This window comes from Puntigrus tetrazona, chromosome 16 (assembly GCF_018831695.1).
Source record: "Puntigrus tetrazona isolate hp1 chromosome 16, ASM1883169v1, whole genome shotgun sequence".
Taxonomy (NCBI): Eukaryota; Metazoa; Chordata; class Actinopteri; order Cypriniformes; family Cyprinidae; genus Puntigrus; species Puntigrus tetrazona.
In genome coordinates this window covers 8,869,564-8,896,248 of record NC_056714.1, presented here as the reverse complement: position 1 = coordinate 8,896,248, position 26,685 = coordinate 8,869,564, and the positions used below count along the sequence as shown (strand labels likewise).

Genomic DNA, 26,685 nt, shown 5'->3' with positions numbered 1-26,685 from the left:
TACTTTTCAGATGTTTATTTGAGGCCTTTTCTGCAAAGCAACAACAACAGATAGGTAACAGGTATTTATGCTCCAAAACGGAACAAAACCAAAAGAATAACAGGGTTTCGTCCTCGGTCTTAGCGATAAGTTAAAGTCGACGCAAAATACAACATGGAACTGCGTCAAAAATAAAAAACCAAAAACTAGAACAGGTAGGGAAAATGCACAGAGGCTTTTGATTTATAAAGCACACGTACTCCTGCAAATAAACATTTGAACATTTGTTTATAGATTTCCACAAATTAAGACAAAATAAAACTGTTGTCGATCTAAGTGTCTACGCAAGCATATTGAATAATATTGTATTCCACAGAAGTATTCTATACATTTTTAGACCTTTATGCATAAATATTGTCGAATCTGTGTGATAATTCTTCTGCACAGAGAAAATCCATCTTAAGATGGTCTGTTTGAAGGGAATGCTGAATTCAAGGACACGATGAAAGATAAGCATTATAAGTGCCAAGACGAGCTTTAACAGCAGGGGAGTACAAAAAAAAAGCTGATACGCGAGGTGTCAAAATAGAACATATTTAAATTAATGCACTAATGTAACAGGCTATGAGTAACAGAAGTCACTAAGCATTCATGTCTCTGTCTGTACTGCCTGAGAAATCAAGAAAGAGGACAGAAGAGGGACTCAAAATCATCCGCAGTACCAGTTCCTTCTTCCACGACGCTTTAAGATCTGCAAATATCATTTATAATCTACTTTTTGCCGGTCTCAAAACCGATCAGCTCTATGAAATCACAGCTAAAGCTCCTTTACGCCAGCTAGGATCATCAACATCTTCAAAAACATTAAAACACATCCAAGTACACAAACTGAATAGCATTTGTAGTAATATTTAGCTTTTGGCCTATACAATAGAATTTGCACAAAATACCGCATGCCTCTTTTAATATTATTTTCTGTTCTTCTGAGAGTTACAAAAATATATTTCATTTCTTCAGCAGGTAAATAATATATTTAGATCTAGATTGCATACATTATATGTAACTGCGAGTGTGTGTGTGTTGTGTGTGTGGTGTCTTCGTCTGCAAATGAAATGCGCCTGTGTGTTTAATGAGTGGTCAGCGTCTGTATATCTGTGTCAGAGCCGAACAGCTCTTTGTATAGAGGAGGGAAGAGGGAATGCACCGTGAGAGGGTAAAGCTGCCGGAACCATTGCAGTTTCTCAATATGCAGCGCGCACAGAGACTTCAGCACTGGGACTCTTTGATACAGCTGCAAACATACAAAAACACAACATTAAAAGCACTGCGATCCTTTTTCTCCATCACTTATAAGTACCTCTTTTGAGTTTTTGTGCAACAACTGAGTGGCGCTAAAACACAGGATCAATATGTGAACCCTGACACATTTTTATTACATTGATATAGGTATGTTTTGCTTAGAATTGAATCAGTAGTGCTCTATTATGATGCTTTATTAATCGAAACTCTGTAAAATTGTTTAAGAAATAAAAGGTGTTACAGCCTGTAGTCTTCATTTCATTTATGTACTTGTTGGTAGGTATTTCGTGCTAAAAAAATTGCACCAAGGTACGTTTATGCAGTGAGACCAGATAGCTTTTACCTTAAGCAGTAGACTCTCTTGATTGTCTCTGTGCAGAATGTGACTAAGGGCAAGCTCCACATCTCTCCGGACTCTCTGCACTCGTTCTCTGTCCTCCAGACACGGTCGATCTACTCAAAATGCAGAGAAAGAACGAGAGAGATCAAGCCCATTCTACTTTACGGTCGCAGAGCGTCTGCAGTAATGTGATTTCACGGCGCTCACCTGCATTGAGGAGGACGAGCGCAGTGAAAACTGCCATCTGCTGTTCAGTCAGTCTCAGCGCACACAGGTTGTGAGCGAAGTCAAACACAGCAGCTATTAGATCGCCACAAGCTGAAGCACAAAGACATTCAAAAACAGAATTAGCTTTTGGGTGGTAAAATGATTGTTAATAATTTTTTTTTTTTTTTTTTAATGTGAACAAGTCACAGTGTCAGGTGGTAATTATTCCTTGTGAAACTAATTTGAAAATATTATAATTGTTTTATTTTTATTTTTGTTGTGCTTTTTTTTTTTTTTTTTTTTTTTTAAAAAAACAGTGTTTTATAGTTAAAATATATATTAAATACACTTAATTGCAAATTCATTGTTATACGCAAGTTCTCCAAATTATAAATATATAGACCAGGACTAGGACATTTAAGTAATTTTTATGAGCATTTTCAACAACTGAAAAAAAATTATTATTATTATATAAATCTAAAATTATTACTAGGGTTACATACCAACAGCTATCTAAAGGGTCCCATTAAAATAATCAAATTGACATTATTAAAAAAAAAAAAAACATTCAAAGCAAACATGTAATATTACACATTCATCTGATCTGATATTTGATCTTATGGCTGTTTGAGAAAAAAATGAGTATTGTTATTATTATAACTTATAAGTGGTATTTGTCCGTTTTAAGTAAATTAACAAGTAAAGTGGCAAGATATATGGGACTTATAATGCAATAACTATGAGAAATATAAAAATTAAAAATATAAACTTAACATAAAACATAATGTTTAACATTTTAACATTATCATACTCTTAAAAAGCAATACCTACAAAACAAGTAAATAATATAACACATTAAAATATATTTTTTGTTATTAGTATTATTCACAAGGTATTAGACAAATATGGCAAAATTCAGGTTTTTAAAAACATCCTTAAAAATGCCGATCGCTGTAAATCAAAGTATTCTTTTAACTCACCGAGGGATTTAAAAAGTTCTGTTCCTGCAAATTTGCCGTCAAAGAATACTGTGTTGTTTTCTGTGTTAAACATCCGGCTCATCCGGACGAGTACCACTTCCATAGACCCTAATAAGAGAGCGAGAAAGAGGTACGCACAGAAGAAGGCAGAGAAGAAAGAGCAACGTGCACAGAATTGCAGAAAGAGAAACGAGAATGGAACAGAGGACAAAGCCAGAAAAGTGACAGGATTTTGAGAGATAGAAACATAACAGAGACATCAGAATGGGGCTGTGAACTTCCCCAGCCGTAACCGATTAACTAGTGTGATATAGGGACAGCTATTTCTCACCACTCTTGAGGAGAGCAATCTGATCATTCTGACAAAGCTGACGGAATCCTGGGATACGTTTAGCAAACTCCACCACGTACTGAACCGCATCTGTCAAGCGCACCGCACAGTGCTGCCACATCTCATCCACCGACTGCAAGAGAGGAAGAGACAAGTGTGAGAGTCCGTGGAGGCTATTTAGACATCCACACTACAAGTTTAAATGAAACATTTCTGAATGAAGCCTGAAGTCACTCATTTACTTTATTCAATCGGGTAAAAAACTATTTGCAAACATTCTGATAATATTTAAATATGTGATGCACACTGTTCTCTTAATTATGCAATATACACACCACTAAATTGCAGACATTTTCAGCAAATACAGGCCATATTCAAATCTTTAAAGGCTGTGTATGAGTGATCACAGAGATGTGGATATGTTTACGGCCCCTCATGTTCTTAATAATGTCTGATGAAGTTCAAAATTGATTAACATTCAGCTTGCCAACAGTCAACTTAAAACGCTCAATTTAAGCTGTAGTCCTCACAGCTGGGTTGTTTTAAAGAGCAGTGAATGGGATAGTAGCACAAATATATTTTATTGCATTCCTAGAGAAATAAGAGTAGAGAACATGTACTTTGCTCTGGTAAGCGTGGATCTCCTCTCTGTTAAAAACCTTCCATCTGAGAGCCTGCAGCTCTTCCGGTCGATACTGAGTCGTCTCTCGGTGGGAGCGTACGATACTTGCAGAGAGCTCCTCTGTCAACAAACACAAGGAGACGTTAATCCAAAGCTAGACGCTACAACAACACTTAGTACAGCTCTTAAAGGTGTGAGCACATTAGTGAAATGTGAGAAATTAACTTAAAGGTTAAGCTTGAACAAATCGTCTGGGAGTCATTAAGCGTATGAAGTAAAAATACATGCATATTATAAGAAAATTAAAGGGGTTCTTGACCTCGTCATGCATGTCAGCCTGTTACTGGGGACTCCCAAAAGCAAAAAATTAACTTTTCATAACCCATAAAAGGGCACTTAAACTATTTTGCACTTGAAATGGCTATCGCAGAGGACAGAGAGTGTGTGGCCGAAAGAAGAGGATTTTTCCACATGCATACATTTAATTGAAAAGGACACATTCTCCCAACATATCTTTTCAAAAGCCATGTTATTTTTAATCTGCTTCAGGAAATAAAAAACCCTGTTGTTGCAACACGGCATTTATTAGTCTCTGCTTTTTTTCAACATACTGTGGCTTATTTATTGCTTTATTGTTAATTCGCGACTACGCTAATTTGCTGCAAATTATATGAGATGTTGCTTATGTGTTCTATAACTTGTGTTTTAGCTCTCACGAATCTTGCGGTTCCTACCTATGTGCAGAGATGTCGGGTAAGAAAAGAATGAGCTCTCAGGGTCAAAAGGACGAAAGCCCATTTCACTGCCGCTCATGTTCAGAATAGCCTCTGGTGTAGACCTTGTGGAGTCAAATCCTGAAAGAGAGAAAGAGAAAACTATATAACCACAATATCATTCGAGATGAGAAGCACATTCTTTAGCGAAGTATGTCTCACCTCTCCCAGCTGGCAAGATGTTGCTCTCACCTCTCCTGTGGGAGCCCCTGTAGGCCAGACTCTGAGCCTGGGCCTCGCCTATGCGACACTCCAGGTATGGATGCACCTCTGCAGGGCAGCCTTGCAGTTCAGGCTCGACAGAGTAAGGGTAGGATGGAGGTAGAGGTGGGATGAGATGTGACGACTGTTCTCTGGGCTCTTTGCTGGATCGGTAGGCTGGAAGAGGCTGGGGCTCTTGCACTGAGTTGGCCTGAAGACGCTGCTGCTGCCGGTGTCTCTCAACTTCTGCAAACAGAGAGTCTCTCTGGCGCTTAGACATCCGGCCAAACTTCACCGCTGCAGGGGAGACGAGAAAACAGCATAAAAATCCCTAAAAAGATGGAATTTGTCGTTCTGTATCACCCATTCACCCATTTCATGCTTTCTTACCATCGCGGCTCATTCCCTGAGCGACACATTTTTTGAGGCGACAGCTCTGGCAGCGGTTACGGCTGGCTCGGTCGATAGGACAGTTGCTCTGTCTGGAGCAGGAGTACTGCACGCTGGAGGACTGGCTTCTGCGAAAGAAGCCCTGTAGAGGCAGAGAGCGCTGGGTCGGTGGGGTGTACTAAAGAATTAGTGACATTAGTGAAATCAATTTCTTTTTCTCACCTTGCAGCCCTCACAAGTGATAACTCCATAATGAACCCCTGATGACTTATCTCCACAGATCTTACATGGGATCACCTCGATCTGAGCTGCAGACACAAACAGAACAATAACAACACAACATTAAAGCCTTGATCGTGCGTTTTAACATAACTGTGAGCTGTCACAGCGGATTTAAATAATTCCCCAGATTATAAATCTAGCCTGCAGAGGGCAGCACAGCCCAGATAAAACAACTGTTATATACATATATAAATGAAAAATTTGTATTTATTTTTTATATTGTATTTTTATTGATGAATACATTCAGCGAAGATGCAAAGTATAGCGATTATATATATTTTACTTAACCCAAAATGAACCGAACCTTGTATAAATAACGACATTCAATAAAAGCACAGACATACCATTATTTGAAATGGATTAAGATGTATGTTAATGCTTTAAGATGTTAAGATCTTGTGATGGATGAGCAGACTTATTCATATAAAGATATGAAACACTGGATGGCTGGTTCTTTTTTACGCCCTTAAGTGTACTTGCTGTTAAATACACACTCGCAGTGTAAAAGTGTACAAGTGCAAATACACAGAAGTATAAATACACAGAAGTATAAATACACAGAAGCTGCTGAATCACAAACACACACTGGTTTTGTAACAGACTAAAGATAATCCCCGAAAGCCACATTAAGAAATCCTAATCTAATGAAGAGAGGGAGAGAAGGGAAGGGGGAGGATGAATGAAAGGAAAGAGAGAGTATGAATGAAGTGAAGCTCTACACAAACACATACCGTATGAACATCCCTGGTGAAAAACATATTTAAAATACATTTATTTCATACTAAGTATAGTTCACATCTACTAAAATACAACATAAAGATTGTAATTGAACTTAATTTGGAGTTACTTGTGCACAATGCACATTTCTGAATATTAAGCCTAAAATGTGTTTCAGTGTCACTACTGATGAGAATAATATCCATTTTTAAATGCAAGTTATTAAAAGTATAAATTCGGCTCAATATGTAAATATACAGTTCATCTTTAGTTGGATTTCAGCACTACTTCCACACAATAAAAGTGCATTAAACACAAAATGAGTTAGTCCAGTTATCAATTTAGCAGACTTTAAGTATCCCAGGTTATTATACTACATGTTTATTGTAGTATAGTTAGCATGAAACAAATGTATTTCAAATATATTTTATTACATTTATTTTTCACTATGGATATATGCATATTTTTGCCATGTTAGGAACTTGTGTCATTTGTCAGATCCTTGAAATGTAGCTGATTTTTAATTTTATACTGACATTTGGTCTAAAAATCGTAGCTAACATACACATACACAGCATTACATCGTATTTAACAATGATATCAAAACAATATGCACAAGTCTTAAAATACAATAGAGTTTAAAACGCGATGTAACAGAAATGGTGGCGGTTTTTCTTCTGTATTATATTGTACATCTGAGTGAAACAGATTATCTAAAAAAGGACAGGAACTTTCATCCACATTGTTAAATGCATGGAGGTGGATCTGAATGCAATGCAAAGAATTATTGATTGAAAGAATGGGACTGTGTGTGTGTTAAAAAATATGCATGAAAAGGATATTGGAGTCCAGCATGTGTCACCAGATAGAATTCTGCTGTTTCATTAGAAGATCGAATCTCTATGTGTCTATTAAACATTGTGCATTAATGAATTGTTTATGGTAAGACCATTGATATGCATTTAAATTTTTTGCAAGGGAGAATTTTTTTGTTGCATGTTCATTTGCAAGTTCCGGTCTGTAATTTTGTTGTTTTGTTGCGTTTCTGGTATTTTCCTAAGCTAAAACTCAAAATGTGTGTGTGTGTGTGTTTTCAATCTTATTGACAGTAAGTCTAACCTACTTATTTCTTGGAATTCAGCAATGTGTGTGTGGCTAAGTGTTGTGGTCATATCGTCCAGTACCAAGGAACATGAGTCTCCTCCTTCAAGCATGCACACACACACACACACACACACACACACACACACACTATGCACACATACAGGTGGGAGGAAACGTAGAGAAGGAAGTAAATGAGAGAATTATTCAAGGTTAAAGTTCATAAGTTTAAAGATACATTCCACAGAGACTTATTACAAAATAAAAAAAAAGCAATCATAAAATGAAAAGGTTTTAATTGAGAGCTGAACTAATGGGATTACACTTGAAATTGTTAACCAAGGGTCATATTTAATCCTAGCTCAAATGTAAGGCTGTGAGTGGATTTTTTGCACAACATCTCAAACTTACATTTGTAGAAAAGATATTTCATTGTGAAGCGTCAACACGTTATTTCATTAATATGCTGAATATATGAAAGGATCATAACAATGCAGATTTGAAGTTTGTGTGGCTTTTCGTGTGCGCAATCTTTGCGTCAGCAGTTTTTTGAAACAGCAAAAATGTTATCTTGTGTGAAGTCTGTGTGGTTCGCTGTGCGTTTGAGCATTGTGTGGTTTGCTTATATACTGCATAGGGGTTATGCTGCTTCTGCAAAATATTTGTCTTTTATGGAAGTACATTTTTGGACTAGAAGGACCGTGTTATGAACCACTTTACCTCTGTGTGAATAACATTTTAATAATATAAAGAACATTTTCTTCTTCATATAACAAACCTTTTGTTAAATGAAAAGGTTCCGTGGATGTTACTGGTTTTTCCTAGAAATAAATGTCAAAAAATAACCTTTATTTGTAAGAGTATGAACTCCTCCAATAAATCTGACTTGAGGTGAAGTCCAAGTTCCAAGGGGGTCTCGAGATGACTAAGACACAACAAGTTTTAAAATCAATACAACAGAAAAAGATTTTTATTATTAATCTAAACTGCGATTGATTATTCATTTTAATTCTCATTCTAATTTTTTAGCTACAGATTTTAATCTATGGAGAGTCAAAAAAAGCAGATAAATAAATTAATTAAATAATAATTGATTAGTATCAACTTTAATAACTATTTAATATATGTAATAAATATTTCTTGACTAATTAGTAATTGAATAAAAATGGCTGATAAAATTGGCAAGTGGGCAATAAAATTAAAATAAATAAAATTACAATTAAAAATAAAATAAAATAAAATAAAATCTTTCCCAATTTGTACTCTTTAACACTGTTCATTTTGCTTTACTAATTCACACTTATGCCACAGAAGTGTTAAGTGGTTAGGTATAGTGTGAACAGCCTAAAATAATATTTGGTTCTCATCTGGGCCATGTTATTATGCTGAATTGATCTTCTACAAAATCATAAAAAAGGTAATCTGAGGTAAAGTGGAATCAGAATGTGTCACGTCAGCCTGACCTTTTCATGTCAGAAAATAAAGCTCCTTTTGATCATTTTCCCACCTGCCTATCAAAGCCCATACAGTGGGTGAATCAAAGACAAGCATTTTGTCTTAAGAAATCAACAAAATGAAATAAGACGTCAGAAAACAGGGAGATTCACTGTGACTGACTGAGACAGGGGGAATATTGAGTTTGAGGAGGTGGACATGAAGGTGTCAACCTCAGAGTCTTTTTAAGTGGTTTACTGGCTTCTCTTTCACTCTGACTTTCCCTCTTTCATGCATTATCTTGCTCTTTCTTTTCCTCTCTCTGTCTCGCTCACAAAGGATGCGACTGCCAGTAATACGCTCTTTCATCTGTGTTTTTACTGCCAGGAATGTCCATCCCCCTCTAGACCCCGCCCCTCCCTTTCTCATCCTCTCTTCTCCCGATCCCACCCTCTCCCAAAAGACCTTGAGTGACAATACTAATCTGACACAGCGCTCATAAACAGCTACATTACAACAAATCTAAACTTTGCGTATTTCTTGTCTGAAATTAAGTGCGACATTTGTCGTGCAATATCACGCACATGTAAACGTCGTCATTATAAGATGAATAAAGTTGAAAAAACAATTGCATTTTATTTAGAGGCGGCTAAATACATTTTTTGCTATCGCAATTTATATAAATTTGTTTATGACCAACACTACACTACAATACGATGTTGATTAAAAGGTGTGCAATAAACACTCATCAAAATCATATTCGATGCATTTCAACATGATTTCATTAACCCATGTGAGGGTTCATTTTGAAATATTAATAACGATATAAAAGCCATTTTAAAAAATCAACTATCATCCAGAAGGCATGCGGTAGATGTCTTTCATTAAGAGGACTTTATAGGGTTATAAACCTCTACGCGTATTGATCCATATCTATCATATGCATCTATCAATGACATGACTTGTGTGTGTGTGTGTTTCTGTGTCTTTATGTCACTGTGTCAAGGTGTGTCTTGATTGAGAGCACAAAAGGAAACTCCCTGCAACAGTTTTTTGCAAGAGTGCGGGTCTCATGTTAGCAGTGTGTGTGTGTCTAGAGAGAAGGTATGAATGTGGGTTGGCATCCTATCTATCGCATGTGACATTTGCGGATGCAATTTAAAAACGGCCATGTTTCCTTGTGGGCGATAAATTCTGCAGCCAGATTTTTGAGCCAATCAGATTTTATTTGATTCAAAATATTGTCAATCAAAATTGTAAAAGCTATAATGTTGTCAAATATTATAAACATTTCTAGTATGGCTTTCTGTTTTAATATACAGCTTAATATACTGTCTATTTATTTCAGCAATGCTTAATATTTAAAAGCTGTGATACTTTTTCGGTATTCTTTGGTGAATAAAAAGTCGAAAGGAACAAGGAGCATTTATTTAAAACGGAAACCTTTTGAAACTTTAAATTATTTAGTTCATTTGTTGTTAATTTGATAAAAAAATAAATAAATCATAGCATATTAGAATGATTTCTGAAGGATGACACGCTGAAGACTGAAGTAATGGCTGATGAAAATTCAACAATTATATTTCTATTATATTTTTTAATTTTAGTTTTTTCAATCCATTCTTTCGGAATGAAATTCAGAAAAAAAGCGTTCAATGTCTTAATATGTAAACAGTCTCTCTTAACTCTTTGTTTATTAGCGTGCATATTACTGGAATATTATCCATTTATTAGTAGTAATTAAGCACATAATAATGCCTTGACTTTAGTCTACATCTCTAATCCTACCCAATACCTAAACTTAACAACAACCTTATTGATAAGGAATTTATTGAGAGAAAAGTCATAGTAAATAGTGAATAAGTGTTCCTTATACATTAAATAGTGAGTTTTTTGGGGTTAAAAAATGTCCATAATTCTGACAGAATTACTCATACCTTTTGTTTTATTCTTTTTTTTTTTTTTTTTTTTTTTATTGAGAGTATACCATCTAAACCTAACTGGGACTCTCCCACAGTCACATGCTACTCAACACTTTTAACATCTTCACGAAAGATTCCTTTAGTAAAGAGGCCTCTCTCATACACAAACCCTCTATTCAAAATAACAAAACAAACCCCTCCAGGGTTTTCTGTGTTTAAAATACACTGATACCAACATGTTCCCTTGCACACACCGACTCCAAATAAAGAGAACTATCCGCATAGAAACAAAAATGCTTCTCATTCTCATTATATCTCTCTAAACCACATGCTGATAAAGAGAACGGTTCTCTTCTTCTCTTCTCTGCTATCTCTTCACCTAAACCACATGCTGATATGGACTAAAAAAAGCTTTCATGCTTCTCATCTCCTCTGCTAAAATTGATACAACAAAAAATGAATATAAAAGAAAATAAAAGAAACAAATCGGACTCTCAGTCTAAAGAATTACACAATATTAGGCCATTAAAATATTTTTTTTTACATTAGATTAATAGTGCATGTCATATTTGCTCATATAGAATTACCACAAATAACAAATTAAAGCACTCATTAATCCCAGAGGTACTTACCACAGCTGAAGATCAGGATAAAGCATTGACCTATTCATATAAAAATTTCTCCAAAATTAAGCCAGATGTTAGCAAGGGATAAATTTAAGCCACATTATTTGAACAAAGTAAAGTTACCTGTTGAACTGTACTTAAATTTGCAGAGTAACTGTGAGTGATTATATGTATATCTCTCAGATCACACAGGCTCACAGAAATGAAGATGCTATCTCTCCTACATATATTTCTGCTTGACTGTAAGTAAGATGTAAGCTGAGATATGTCGTAAATGATTATCTGTGATGTGCCACTGATAGAGGAAAATTACATAAAACTGTACCACAGCTTCAGTATTTAGGTCTGAAAATGCCACTGCAAATGGTGCAGGTCCACCTACTTTTTAGGATTTTTTTATTTATGGTGTGTAAAAAAAAAATGTTTCAGGCAATAAAAAAAGACAAACATGTAATTTTAATAAAGCTTTTTTGTCTTTACTACGGAGAGATTTTTTTTCTTTATTTAAACATGCAAGTGGAATCTCTTAACACACACACACACACAGACACACACACACACACACACACATATATATATGTAGCATATGAATTTAGCGGTTCTGTTTGTTCTTCTCTTGAAACAGCATTCTGCACTGTAAACTAGTGAAAACCTCAAGGTTCCACTAACGGATATCCTCGAGTTGAATGCAAGAGTGCTGTGACAGGACAAAAAAAAAAAGAGTCACCAAGAGAGAGAATGAAAGAGTGAAAAAGAGAGAACCTGGAAATATCAAGAGCTTATAGCTTTCAAAGAAAAAGCAACTTGTGAGCCCAACTGAGAAATTCTGAAAGATCCATCCATCTAACGCTAAGACTTTCTAACAGAGTGCTGGTACAAATCTGTATTTATTTGGATGAGATTAGTTTTATATATTCAAATAAAAAAATTTATGCTTTAATGAATTATTAGTCATCGTGTTTTGGAATTGTACTGGTTGTGAAACCATTTAAAAAAGAAAAAAAGAAAAACAAATTGTATTATTGAGAATCAACGTATAATTAACGCAAGCTATTTCTGAAAAGAAAAAAAAAATTATATTTCTAAAATAAAACATGAATTAGTAATTAAAGGATTACCTTTTTAAAAATAATTCACAAAGCAGCACAGCGACAAAAACATCTTTTGTCACAGGAAAGTGCCAGAAGATAAGATGATATAATCTGAGTTTGATAAGACATTTGTGCTTAGCATGCGGTTTCAGACACACACACACACACACACACAAACACATTTATACATACACACAAACATATATACACATTTATGCATTCTTTTCATTGCATACATTGCATATGATCTTATGTCTTGAAGGCACTGAATTACTATTTTTTTAAATCAGTCTGAATGGAAAAGCTTTGTGAATTCAGGGGGAGAGAATACCTCTTTGATTTTCAAGACTTTAGTCCCAGAATGTATAAGTCATGATTTCAGAGTCTTTGAAGATTTAAAGACATTTAAGAACAAGAGTGAAAGAAGGATTGAAACCAACATATCATTGCTGAGCACATTTATGAGTTTCAGCTTTCCTTTTGTAGAAACTTTGGTCTATACGAAAACAGATTTGTATTTGAATATATATATATATATATATATATATATATATATATATATATATATATATATATATATATATATTTAGATTGCACAGTTTTACTTGGTACCAACGAAGCAAAACAGGCCAAACTGTAGGTGTTGGAAAAACAAAAGCTCTGCACGCACACCTGTGCGCACACGCACACACACACACACACACACACACACACACACACACACACACACACACACACACACACACACACACGTGTGTGTGCCGACTCACACACAGGGACTGAACGGGTGACCACAGTGCAGAACAGCGCAGTCTTGCAGCTGGTGAAGCCTTCATTGGCAGTAAATTCAGAAAGTATGTGTGTGTGTGCAGTTAAAATCTAGTGCAATGTTGCAAAACGCCTCACTATGCATCTTTTCTAAATGTGTGTATAAAACCGAACGTGTATTCGATAAAATCCACCGATTTTCTTTCCGGTTGCGCTCATCGGATGAAGATCAAAACAGCTATCCCGGAAGGTCTCTCTGCTCGTGCCTTCCTCTCTGCTTCAGGCTGACTGAATTAAGTAGTGCTGCATTTTGTGCGTCTTTTCACGGAATAAAAAACAGGAACTTTAAGGCTTTTTAGTAAACTTTCCGCAAAGTTCCAGCAGCTTAAATAAGGCTCATTTTAATAACAATGTAATTAATGTATTATCAAACGTATACTTAAAAAAATGCTTAAACGTTAGCTCTTAATAAAATATAAATACAGTAAAAGCGAATTTAAAAGATACCATTAATGACTGTTTTACGAGTCTTAAACATTTTATTGTACTGAAAGGAGATTTTTGGATGCACAACTATAGCGAAACACACAATTATGCACTGACTAAAATATTAAATATCTCTTCAACGTTGCTGTTCATTCTTTAAAGCAACTTTTAGTTTAGCACGCGTTTAGTTATTAAAATGTATCGCCTTGCTAAGAAATCGCTAAGTAGACACAATTTACATCTATTCGGCATTTAAGCAATGAAAATGTGTTCTTTAAAGGAAAATCAGTTGTCTCAGTTGTGGTTGGAATCTGGAATTCTTTTATGGTGTCTTAAGTGCTTTTTTTAATCGCACGCAGACGCACGAAGCTTTCAGCGGGGTCTTGGACTGGAGCGAGAGCTTCAGTGCGAAGCGGCATCAGATAATGCGAAGTGAAAAGATACAGCACAGCTGAGTTCAGCAAGTCCTGCTTGAATTGTAGCAATTTCGATCAGCAGATATTTAACCACATGCGCGATGTGGGCTGCTACGGAAAATTCAGTTTTAGGGGACTGTACGAAAATGGCTATTTGAGAGTCATTTCTGAGTGATGTCCTCAACCACAAGCCTCGCAAACGAATGTCACCTGACTTTTGGGGTCCTCAGTTTTGTCTGTGTGGGTTTCAGGACAAAGTAAACAAAAATAGAGGGAGAGTTAAAGATCGCCTTTATCCTTGTAGCAGTCACTTTGTGTTAATTCCCGTTTAGGTCGAAAACAGTGACTCAAAATTCTGAGAGTTTCTGAAAGCGAGAGCTTATCTAGTCTTTGTGTTATTAATGAGATAATCTGCACAGTAAACGCTTTATCTGGAGTTACATAATCATATCTATAGTTGTGGTACTAATCCTAACAGCCACAAAGCACAAGATAAACTAATAATCAATTTATCTGACCGTTAAACAATATTGTGGCTTGCCAGGTTAGTGACTGAACTGATTGCTTATCTACATTATCTATCACTTTCTCTATTTTTCATTTATTGCGAGTTTATGGATCTGCAGAAAGCGTACATCTATACAGATCTAAATTATCTGCCTTATTTTGGTTTTACAAAAGAACTGACGAATTCATAATGGATTTAGGATATGTTCGTTTAACTGAATGGCCTGCACTAATAATGGCCTGTTAGAAACATAATGTTTTTGTATGTTTGAACAGCTTTGCATAGAAAAGTCCCTTTATTTCAAACCATTCATAAGACTTTGTTCAGATTCAAATTGCCGAGTTAAATGAAAACGATACTTTCTACAGCAATTTCCAAAAATGTAGATTTTAGACCAAATTAATGTTGTGTGGAAATGGTATATTTGATGTTGAATGTGTGAAAATCCCTATTACTAAAATCAGTGAGAAGAGATAGTGTCACACACCCACGCTAGACCACTTCACACACACACACACAAACACACACACACACACACAAATCTACTGTTAAAGCCATTAATAAGTTACATAAGGTAAAAGTGTGAAAAATAGAATTAGAATGAAAATAGCTCAATGCCAAACATTAAAATTAATTACACTACATTAAACTTTCCTGAACAAGCATCTTAGCTTGTTCTTAAATGTCCTGATACATGCTTGATTAGCATGTATCAGGTCTATGAGGTAATGAAAAGGTATTTTGAATTTATGAAGCAATTATAAATTAAAAGTCCTGATTTCAAAATCAAAGCATATCACATCTACACTGCTTTCTGTATTCCTGCAAAATCCTGCGTATCATCCCACCGCATCCTTTAAGATGATGTGCATCGTCCATCTCTGAAGCCTCGGACGAGTTAATATGGCGGAATAAGTCGAGTAAATGTACAAACAACACAGCGAAACTCCAAACCGATCGATCAGAGAGCCTGAAAGCGATGGATGTATAATCGCTACGTCCTAAACTCGAGCTTGATGAGCGAAAAACGGAAGAGCAAAACGGACACAAAAGTGTTTCGCAACTAACCAAAAGGAAAGCCATTACTTTCAAAGACACAAGGATGCATCCAATGTGATGTAAACAACCATGTCACACACCCCCACAAACATCCGTAAAAAAAAACACACATACTTTTTAGGCCGAACACAAATGATAAATGCCTACCTCGCATCATCTTCACAGCATGTGTGAACTGCTGTCTTTCCCTGGTGAAGTTATACGTCAAAATCACTCAATATGGTTGACAGCTCTGTCTCACAGTTAATCAAACTTCTGAACAGATGATGCAGGCGCAGGGTGGGAGATGACACAGAGATTAGGTGGTTTTCTGTCGGTAGGTGACAGAGAGAGCGAGCATTTGTGTGTGTTTCTATCTGCGAGTGACAAAGAGGGAGAGGGTCTGTCCCTTTCAAACTATAAGGTACACCTCTCTCTGTCGCACACGCATGATGTCTCTTCTGAAGAACTTTATGTGCTGTTTCTCTGTCCGTCTATAGGTGGACTCTACTTTCTCTTTCTCTTTCCATTTCAGCAGTGAGCAGCTCACGTCTTCGTAGCATCCTGAAATCTTGAATTCCTCACTCTCCGTCAGTGCAAACACGGCTAAAAACTCACAAATGGTATAAAACCATTCTGAATAATGTTCAGTGCTTTAAGGGGAAAAAGGTGTAAACTATTGTAAACAATGTTTACAATGTAAACTATTTTTGGTTACACTTTATTTTAAGGTGTCCTCGTTGCTGTTTAACTATACATTTAAGTACTAATCAATGAATTAATTACACGTACTTACTATAAGGCTAGGTTCGGGAGTGGGGTTTGTCTTAGTGATACTTGCAAGTAATTATGCATAATTTATTATTGTAATATTAATTACATGCATTGTGTAGCAAGGACACCTTAAAGGGATAGTTCACCCCCCAAAAATGTTATTCTGTCACTAATTATTCACCCTAATGTCCTAATAAATCTAATTTAATTTTCAGGACCACGATTTAAGATATTTTTGATGCTGAGAGCTCTCAAACCCTCCCATAGACAGCAAAGATCCTTACATGATACAGGCCAAGAACGGTAGTAAGGACATCGGTAAAATAATCCATAAGATATGTGAAAAATAACAACTTTACACAACAATCCACTAAATATAAAAATAAATAAATATCTGTGTCAGTTGCGTCACGCGGATTTGCAGAGGAGATGAACTGTTGATTAAACTCGTTGTTTTGAGGGTTTTTTTGCACAAAAAAGTGTAAAAGCTTCATAACTTTACATAGTCACATGGATTATTTTTTACAATGTCTTTGCTACGTTTCTGGACCTTGGTCATGTAAGGAACCTTGCTGTCTATGGAGGGTCAGAAAGCTCTCAGAATCCTTGTTATTTGTGTTCTGAAGATGAATGAGTCTTCTGGGTTTTTAACAACGTGAGGGTGAAAAATTAATTGGGTGAACTATTTTAAAATAAAGTGTTACACTTTTCTACTCATAAAGGAGGAATATTAGTATGTTGAAGGTACAAATTAGTACCTAAATTTTACATATAGTTATGTGAAAAAGTGTTGGCTCCCCTGTTAAAACATAACTGGTTTATCACACCTGAGTTCAGTTTCTCAATCCACACCCAGGCCTGATTACTGCCACACCTGTTCACAATCAAGAAATTAAACAGGACCTCCCTGACAAAGTGAAGCAGACCAAAGGATCCTCAAAAGCTACACGTCATGCTGAAATCCAAAGAAATTCAGGATTAAATGAGAAAGAAAGTAATTGAGTAATTGAAAGTATTTAATCTATCAGGCTGGAAAAGGTTATAAAGCCATTTGCTAAAGCTTTGGGACTCCAGCGAACCACAGTGAGAGCCGTTATCCACAAATGGAGAAAACATGGAACAGTGGTGAACCTTCCCAGGAGTGGGCAGCTGACCAAAAGTACCCCAAGATCGCAGCGACTCATTCAAGAGGTCACAAAAGACACCACAACAACATCCAAAAAACATTAGGCCTTACTTTTGGGAAAATACTCTGTGGACTGATGAGACAAAAGTAAAATTTTTTGGAAGGTGTGTGTCCCATTACATCTGGTGTAAAAGTAACACATTATTCAGAAAAAGAACATCATGCCAGCAGTAAAATATGGTGGTGGTGGTGTGATGGTTTTGCTGCTTCAGGACCTGGAAGACTTGCTGGGATAAATGGAACCATGAATTCATCTATCAAAAATCCTTGAGGACCATCTCTTTGTGACTTGGGTTCTGCAGCAGGACAATGATTCAAAACACACCAGCAAGTCCACCTCTGGCTAAAGTAAAACAAAATGAAGACTTTGGAGTAGTAGCCTAGTCAAAGTCCTGAACTGAATCCTATCTGGATGCTGTGGCATGATCTTAAAAAGGCAGTTCATGTTTGAAAACCTTCCAGTGTGGCTGAATTACAACAATTCTGCAAAGATGAGTGGGCCAAAATTCCTCCAGAGTGCTGTAACAGAATCACTGCGACTTATTGCAAATGCTTGATTGCAGCTGTTACTGGTAAAGATATCCCAAACAGTTATTAGATTTAGGGGGCAAGCACTTTTCACACACTTTTTAACACGGTTCTATTAGTGTCTTTCTCTATGTGATTAAAGGAGAAATGCAGATATAAATTGTAAAGTACTGGCTTTTTGGCTATTACGAATTGTTCAGAAAGGATGTTAGGCTGGTCTGACGGGTGGTAGAGGGTATTGGTGTAAACAAGCTGCTAAAGATCGTCATGTGATATTGTTGACGCAGCACACGGCAGGGAGTTGTTATTGCTTGTCATTATGAATCATGGTCCAACCACACTCTGCGTGTTTTCTAATCCACCTACAGTCACATTCGAATTAAGCCAGCACACAAATATGATATCCTAACATTTTTTTAAGTGAATTTGACAGAGAAACAATTTATATAAGGTTTAAACGCAAAAACTAAAAATGAAAGGAGATATGGAAGTAAGAAAGAGCAGAAGACTTACACAATGCACGCTTGTAATCAAACACAAAGGCGGGAAGAGTTTTAAACAGCATCTTTTCACCAAAATACTCTGAGATCTTATCTTGGTTCAGATGCACACACCAATAGCTGTGCACACCTGTGCGTGCGTGTCTTCGGTAGCTTTACTCACGTTTAAACATGCAGCTTTTGTGGCTGATGTAAAAATATATGTGGATACAGGTGTGTGTGTGTCAGTATGTGTGTGTGTTCATTACAGGTGTAATAATGCACCGCTTTGTTACACTGATACAGGCCCCCCTTCCTATAACCACAATGGAGGGGTTCTCTGATACAACATGCAAAGAGGGTTAAACATCTCAAAGCATGCACACACTAGGAAACTGCTATTGTGCTTGACTATACAACACACTTGCACAACTACAAGTTAACAGACAGTGCATAAAATAATGGTTGAGATTCTCAGTTGTACTTACTAAGATGGGATTTCTTGTGCACTGGATTTCCTAAAGGGTACAAAACAATAGTTAGTATAATAGTTAGCAATTCATTAATCTGCGTAACTATATATGTTCTAAATTGTTGTTAAATTCACCATATTGTTATGTAGCATTAAATGTTGTAATCACATCAAATGTATCTCTCTTGAAATATGAATTAGGTCTGTCACTGTATCAGACTCTACAGGAAACAAAATTAATCATTTATCTATGTGTTTTTTTTAAGTAAACTAAATTCCATTAATCAATTTAGAAATTTTGATTACCTAAAATACACAACTCAGCTGTGCCCTACTTGTTGCATTTCTTAAGATTTCAAACCCTGTTAACCAATTAATATATATATATATATATATATATATATATATATATATATATATATATATATATATATATATATATACAAAATTCAATTTAATTAATTTGGGTATTTATTTTATGTTTTTAAAAAGTCACATTTTATTATTATTATTATTATTATTATTTTATTTATTTATTATTGAAGTTAAAGGGATAGTCAACACAAAAAAATATTTCATAATTTATTCACCATCAAGTTATTCCAACCTGTGCAAGTTTCTTTCTTCCATGGAATATTTAAAAAAATATTTTTGGATTTGTTGGTAACCAAACTGCTGATGATCAGAACAGCAATTGTTTGAATACCCACATTCTTCAAAATGTCTTATTTTTTGTTCAGCAAAAAAAAGAAACTGTTTAATAAAATTTTTAATTTTTAAAATTACAAAATATATAAAATTTGTAAGCATGTTTAAGAAAACCCAACATTTCTAAGAGTACTGGGGCTTAGGACTGTATTCATGGAAAGTGTCAGTGTTATTCACACACCTACACTTACTAAACTAAAACTGTAAAATGTATGTGTGTGAATACATTAACACATGTACAGAAACACTCATCACATGAATGGTTTTATTTGCATGAAAGCGCAAACATACATCGTCGTTCACATGAAAAGCCCCCTTTAACCCCCATCCCAGCCCACACACAAGCACAAACAGCAATCTCCGTTGTCTGGCGTTTGACCACACTTTTAGAAAGTTCAGATTTGATGCTGTGTTGGCCGTTTCCGATGGGTATTTTTAGCATTTCGTCTTGTCTGAAGACACAGGGCAGGTACGATAACCATCACTGGGAAGAAGACTTGGCCTCTCTCTCTCTTACTTTCTCTGTCTGTCTCTCACTCCGGCTGTCTCTCTCCCTCTTTGAAGGGCTTTGTGGCTTTTTGAAAAAGTCACTTTTGCTTATGTAGCGGAACACACACAAAGTCGGTGCGTGGCGACTTGCAGACGTACTCGGAAACAAAGACTCTCAAAGCAGGTATTTCACAACTCTGTCACACAATTTGCCTAATAGCAAATAAAATGACCAATGATGTTTTCGGTATGATTTTTTCTCAAGTAGGATGCTCAATTCTGTGGATTCTCTTTAATTCAACGACAAAATTGTTTATATTTTTGAGTGAGTATGTTTATGTTTAGGGGTAAAAGAGCCGCGATGGCAGATTAAAGGTTTCTTTGTGGTACCTGAAAGATCATGGTGATACAGAGCACCATGGCAACGGATCTAAATGCAGTTGGATAACCTAGCCAAGCCCTGATTATACTACTTATCCATCCGTTCTGGCCAACTAGCACCATTACTTGACCGTGCAGCTATTACAGGACCAGAGACAACGAAAGAGGAATATTGTGTGCTTGAGTTAATGTCCTTTGAGAACAAACAGAATGTTCAGCGGGATTGATAAAATAGCATTTAAAATGTACGTAAAAACACATATCTTCAAATTAGCAAGCATTAAAACATCCAAGTAACTCTCGATAACACTTGAAAAACACACAGATAGAGCAAACTGACACGTGGGCCTCCGTTATCAGTGCCTGACATAAACTTATCAGAATCTTGCTTGCAGTGAGCGACACTTGTCAGGTGACAGCTACTAAACAAGTAATTTGCTAATAGGGCTACAAAAAGGATCCATTTAACTGAGATATATGTACACTCAGCAACAATACATTTTTATTTTCCTCTCCAGATCACATGATTCTGTAATTACACTCCATCTCTTTGCAGTTAAAGTGTTCCATGTGATTTCACAAGGAACTGTGAAGACGCTGAAGTTTTAAAGCATTAAAAAGGTGCAACTGTGAACATTCCCGGAGCTGAGTGTCTTGTGAAAGCAATAATCCCACACAATAAGACCCATAAAGGAGGAATAGGAGAGAACTGTGCATGAACACACGGCAAATGCGACCCCCCAAATAAGTTGTAGATTGCCCTGACTAGTGTTGTGACAATACCAAAATTTCAATTGTCCAATACCAGTAAAAATATTTAAAATAAAAAAAATATTTAAAGTAAATAGCCAAGAATTATTTCCATAAATAAACCATGCTCATAAAATCTGTATTTATTCTAAAAGTTTTAATGCACAGATCTATTTTGAGAATTTTTGTCCCGTGCATTGCTACGGTGATCGGTGTATCACACTCTTTGTTGGTAATAAAGGTTCGAGCATGCAGTGCAAGTCTCACGCTCAACAAAAACATCCGCTTTGATATCTGATTGGCCGTTGTATTCATGCTCTCGATATAAATGTCTATGATTGGCTGGATTGCTCAATGCAAGTGTTTGCAAGCAGCACTTACTGTATCAGCACCAGCAGTTACATTTTTTGAGTTTCAGTACCGATGTGTTACTTTCGACAACACTAGCCCTGGCAAAAGATTCCCATCGAACTTCAGATTTATGAAGGAAATGTCAGTGTTAACAGATGCACCTCTGCAGAACTGCTCAGAGAGTAAATGACTAAAAACAAACAAATGGTCAGTGAAAATAAAGGTGTATGTCTGTGCACTTGTACATATATTTTCTTCATCTTTGACCTAAAGCACAGGTTGTGGGCATTTCCTCAACCACCTGGATGATTCAATGGCACCCATAATGCCCTAGAAAAGGCAGAGCGTCCCCATTTCTATTAGTACCCATGCAGACAGCAGGGCCCCTGCTGACTTCTCTAAAGCCTATCTATGATAGGCATAAATCAGTATACTATGAACCTAATTAAGAACCTTTATCATTGTTGTTTGTTACAGCTGATCATCATTCACTTTATTTATTGTGCATCTTAACTGTAATAAAAAGTACAGCAATGCTGAAATACAAGGTCGTCGTATATTTAACAGGCTGAAAAAGACAAGAAGGTATTTCGGAAAAAAGAAGCAGCAGGTGTTCGCGAGTGCATTCTGGGGAGGCTTTATAAGGAGCAACGTTTTAGTGCGCTGGATTCTTGACAATGGAGAAGTTCTAAAAACTGCCAGGCAGCGAAACAAGATGTCAACTATCCAAGTACTAACCGGGCTTAACCCTGCTTAGCTCAAGTGGGTAACCAGTCAAGAGCTGCAGGGTGTTAAGCTGTTGGAAACATGAACTGTGAGGCGGCAGTTGTCCTCTGTTTTTCTATTAAAAGAAGTCTCTGAGGACCCCTGCAGCTACACAAGGAAAATCAACAAGTCAACAACATCCAATAAAAACGAAAAAAAAAAAAAAAACTGATCCATACCGAGAAACTAACTTCAACTAACTGTGAATGAAAATGAATAAGTATCACTAACTGTAAAGATACAACACAGAGCATCAAAGTTATTTCAGTTTTCAGTTGACAACCATTGACATTATAATGTGTCTCAAGATTTGCCTCATTTATGTAGATACATAAACCGCTTAAAGGTAACACATGCCATATTGTCGTTGAGTGTTTCATTACTCTGTGGTTTCCTTTTGTCTCGCACACATCTCTTCCTCCGTTCAGTCTTTAAAGTTCTTTCTCACTCCCACCTGTATAAAATCTCCCCAGTGTTTTGTCAAATGTCACACTCTGCCTTCGTATTCAACGTATTCACATAGCAGCTTGGGAAGGTACTGTGAAGCAGCGTTGCAGTGTGTGTGAGAGTGTTTAGTGTGTGTGTGTGAAAGCAGGTAATCCGTGTAGTGGGGTAGTGGAGGTATAAGCTTTTGGATCTCAAATTAGCCAATCGGCTTCTGGAAATAGATCAGGAATCCAAAGACACTCACTAAACACTAATCTTTCTTTTAATCCAGATTATGTCCATTCTTACCACACACAGAAGTATTTACAGTATTTCTGGCAAGGTGATATGAGGGTGAGTTGGAGAAAATGAGAGAATCAGAGAGAAAAATGAAAAATAATAGAGTGAGAGAAAATTACACACATCTAAGCAATAAACGTTGAACGGGACTTCTGCATTCAGGAGTGGAAAACTGTGGATGTGATATAAAAACTAAAAGAACTCCAGCTGGTTAAACCCCTTAGTAATAACGTTAACACAGTCACACACGGCCTAATTCTGCTCATAAAAGCAGAGTGCTTTCTCATCGGACTCACAGTTATTAAAATATTAAGAAAATGTCCTGAGACCAATAGAGTGATTAGTTGATGACTCTACTAGAATAGATTTGAAAATCATGACTAAGATGCAAAATATATCTGGTGATGGACAGTTGGGGTGCAGTGTAGGGTCCCCAATGTTAAGGTTTGGAATAGAACCAAGAAAGGTACGCAGGTTTAGAATGATATTATGGTGAGTAAATGATGACTGAATGTTCATTTTCATGAGAACTATCCTTTATTCTTGTAGCTTCTTCAGACCACCGTACTAACTCTACTAACCGGGTCTCATAACAATATGTACATGTGCATTACTTCACATTTCGCTGCAATTTCAAAGAGAAATGTCCCTTAAGTGGTGCTAAAACACAGGTTCAACCCTGGCACGTTTTTATTTAGTTGATATAGGTATGTATTGCGGTGGTTCAGATTTAAAATATCTGTGGCCTGTTGCTAAAAGTTCATGCTCAATCATGTCAAAAATATCCCCTACACCAAATCCAACCCTAAACCAAGTGATAGAGTTAATAAATGTAAAACTGATACAACGCATATTTTTAGACGTATGCGTGCCATTTCAGCTTCCTTTTACGCCAGTTTTATTGAACCATAGTTACAAAGGGTTCGAACCAGTGCTCTTTGCTCTTCTGTGAGCCATCGAACAAACCTACCATCTAAAACCCGTAGATATGAAGCTGGATATGTGTGATGCAAACGTTCAAAAGAATCCGTTTTTTAAGCATCCCAGCATATTACTATTGTTTTACAGTCATAACACGATAATCAAGTAACTGTGTGAAAAGTACACTTTATTAATCTAAACTATCAGTGAGCCTTCTGTTCTAGATTAATAAACCCCAGGTACAGCATTGCATTTATTAATCCTTTGGCTGGATTTTCCCTTTTGCATATTTTTAGAGTTTACCAGCTTTAATTTACTGGTGTTAAAAATTGTATAACGCGATTCTGTCACAATATTAAAAGAACAAATAATGTAACTGTAATTTTGAAACCATGTTTATTAATGTAATTCCTTTTCCTTCGATGAAGAAAGAATATAAACCTAATCCATAGACTCTTACTGAACCCAGAACATACGTGAAGCTGCAATAAATCTCCACAGAGAAACGTAACCGATTTATTAACAAAAAAAATGGTTTGAAAGAGGCTTCAAATAATTGATTTTATGAGATGAGATACTGACTCAGAATAGGAAAAGTTAAGCTTATTATATAGACGAGAGATCTGAGGTGCAAGCGTACAGGTGCAGGTGGGAGCTCATCAAAGAACAGAAGCAGACAGAACATAACAGAAAGTGAATGTGGAGGAGTTTAAAACAGAGGGAAAGTGTGTTTACATGATACAGTGAGAAGAGCAGAAACGGAGCGTCAGATAAGCAAAGTGTGAGAACGAGGATAAATGTGTTTAAATAGAGGGCTGCATGAAGAGAGAGAGCCGCTGACAGGGCAGGAGCTTATGACATAGGGTTTATATTTTCTCTATGTATTATATGCGTCTCTGTTACAATGCTATGTACTAAGCACTGTTTTAGAAGACAATATATATATATATATATATATATATATATATATATATTTATATATATATATTTTTTTTTTTTTTTTTTTTTTTAATATTACAAACACTTATGAAATATGAAATACAACACTAATTTTGCATAATTCAGTACAGTACATTAAAGCGTATCATACCACCTTTCATACCATTTCGACTAAATAAGGACATCAGAAAGAGCTAAAATTGACTTCACATTAACATAAATCAGTTCAATTTAATTAAGTTTTGCCCGAACACTATTGCATGAAAGGGGTTAATGGTTAACGCGTTACACATCTGCGTCAGCTTCCAGTTTACGCAGAATAAAGCCACTGAACAAACTGATCTCAGCAAAAGAATGTCGTCAGAGAGAAACAGCCAAAAGTTCAACTTCAGATAACCCAATACACCAGTTTCCAATTAAAGCAATACTCTTTCAGTTGAATAAGGCCCTGAAGGGACCTATTGGGTTGCAAGATCCTAATAAGACACCCTTGAGGGAATTTCATTTCAGTAACTAAAGCATAGTCTTATCTCTGTGCTACTTGGTCAATAGGTATCGCTTTCCGTTCCTTTTATTTCCCTGACTTTTTTGTTCCTTCCCTGTCCCTGAAAAAACGACCAGACACACAATTAACAACGTCCACACGTATTACACATGCGCTAATATAATCTAACTTAAATACTATTGCAAATGCATTCACACTGTACAGCACACAGTGTTTCAATAAGTGCATCTTAAAGAACATTTTTGCCTTATAAAGAACATTATGGAACGATTCCATCGATGTTAAGGGTTCTTGGCGAAGTTACCGATGCCATTAAGGTATCTTTATTTCTAAGACAGTACACAGAAGTTTAACTCCCAAACTTGGAGACGCCTTCATCAAGATAAGACGGCAGTGCACACTCTCGAGAAGGCAAGCAGGATCGGAGGGAGAAGTGACAGAAGTCACAGAGTTGTGCTTTCGCTGGCTCGCTTGGCACAGGAGCTGTGGGTTAGTGCTGGCGCACAGACAGACACCTCTGTCACATAAGGGGTGTATTTTTAGAGTGCCACTGGTCTCATATCTGTGCCTGAATGTGTGTGCGAGTTTGTTCCACGTCTCCTCTCTCTCTCTCTCTCTCTCTCTCTCTCTCTCTCTCTCTATCACACACCCAATCTGATATCATTTCCCACTAATGCAGAATGCAGGTATGTAACGGGTTAGAGAAGGACACGCTTACCTCTTTTACTCTGAGAGCTGTCGTGGTTCAGGTCCGGTGATGCGGGCTCATCAATTTCCATTACTTTCCACTCAAAACTCTGTCCGCCAACACGCCTCTTTACCGAATTATCTGCGGTCAGCGGTAACTAAATTAAACTCACACAACTTTAAAACCAAAAAGAAAAAAAAAAAAAAAGACAACCGCTGACACTTTTAACGACCGGGACGCCGCAAACGTTTTAACAAGCACATCGCCATTTTTTTTTTCTTAATTATTCCCTAAAGGTCGGCGCGTGTGGTCAATAAAACAAACGAGGTTTACGTCGAGACGCGCCTCCGCTTCGGTGTAGCTTGAACGCAACGAACGCGCGCAACGGACATTTCGAAAGAAAAAAATCGCTGAGCTGTCCCGGAGAGAGTTTGGAGAAAGAGAAACGGACAGACACTTGTTGGATGAATCGACCGAGTGGCCCGCGGCTCGCGCTGTCCCGAGCCAGCACG

At 36.5% G+C, this 26,685-nt stretch overlaps 1 protein-coding gene across 4 annotated transcripts; it reads right to left on the bottom strand.

Annotated features, from left to right (window-relative positions):
• Nucleotides 1-26,685, bottom strand: rorc (RAR-related orphan receptor C). 4 transcript variants are annotated; one of them, XM_043261980.1, is made up of 12 exons: nucleotides 26,204-26,685; nucleotides 18,967-18,996; nucleotides 5,345-5,430; nucleotides 5,123-5,264; nucleotides 4,694-5,029; nucleotides 4,493-4,612; nucleotides 3,757-3,878; nucleotides 3,137-3,269; nucleotides 2,806-2,913; nucleotides 1,826-1,936; nucleotides 1,622-1,734; nucleotides 1-1,270 (listed from the first exon to the last, which is right to left on the bottom strand). In XM_043261980.1, exons 1-12 carry the CDS (start codon nucleotides 26,262-26,264, stop codon nucleotides 1,106-1,108), a joined length of 1,527 nt encoding a protein of 508 aa, XP_043117915.1. In that variant the 5' UTR covers nucleotides 26,265-26,685; the 3' UTR covers nucleotides 1-1,105. The 4 variants fall into 4 exon arrangements, with proteins under 4 accessions (XP_043117915.1, XP_043117916.1, XP_043117917.1 ...); XM_043261981.1 differs by having other exon boundaries at nucleotides 1,622-1,731; nucleotides 26,204-26,684; XM_043261982.1 differs by lacking the exon at nucleotides 18,967-18,996.

Excerpts from the sequence above, each read along its gene's own strand:
- rorc (XM_043261980.1), bottom strand. The coding sequence starts at position 26,264 with ATGGAAATTGATGAGCCCGCATCACCGGACCTGAACCACGACAGCTCT. Across the intron at positions 3,270-3,756 it reads TCCACGCTTACCAGAGCAAA|TCGGTGGATGAGATGTGGCA; the intron begins GTACATGTTCTC and ends CCTCTCTTGCAG. Across the intron at positions 1,735-1,825 it reads GCTCGTCCTCCTCAATGCAG|TAGATCGACCGTGTCTGGAG; the intron begins GTGAGCGCCGTG and ends CTGCATTTTGAG.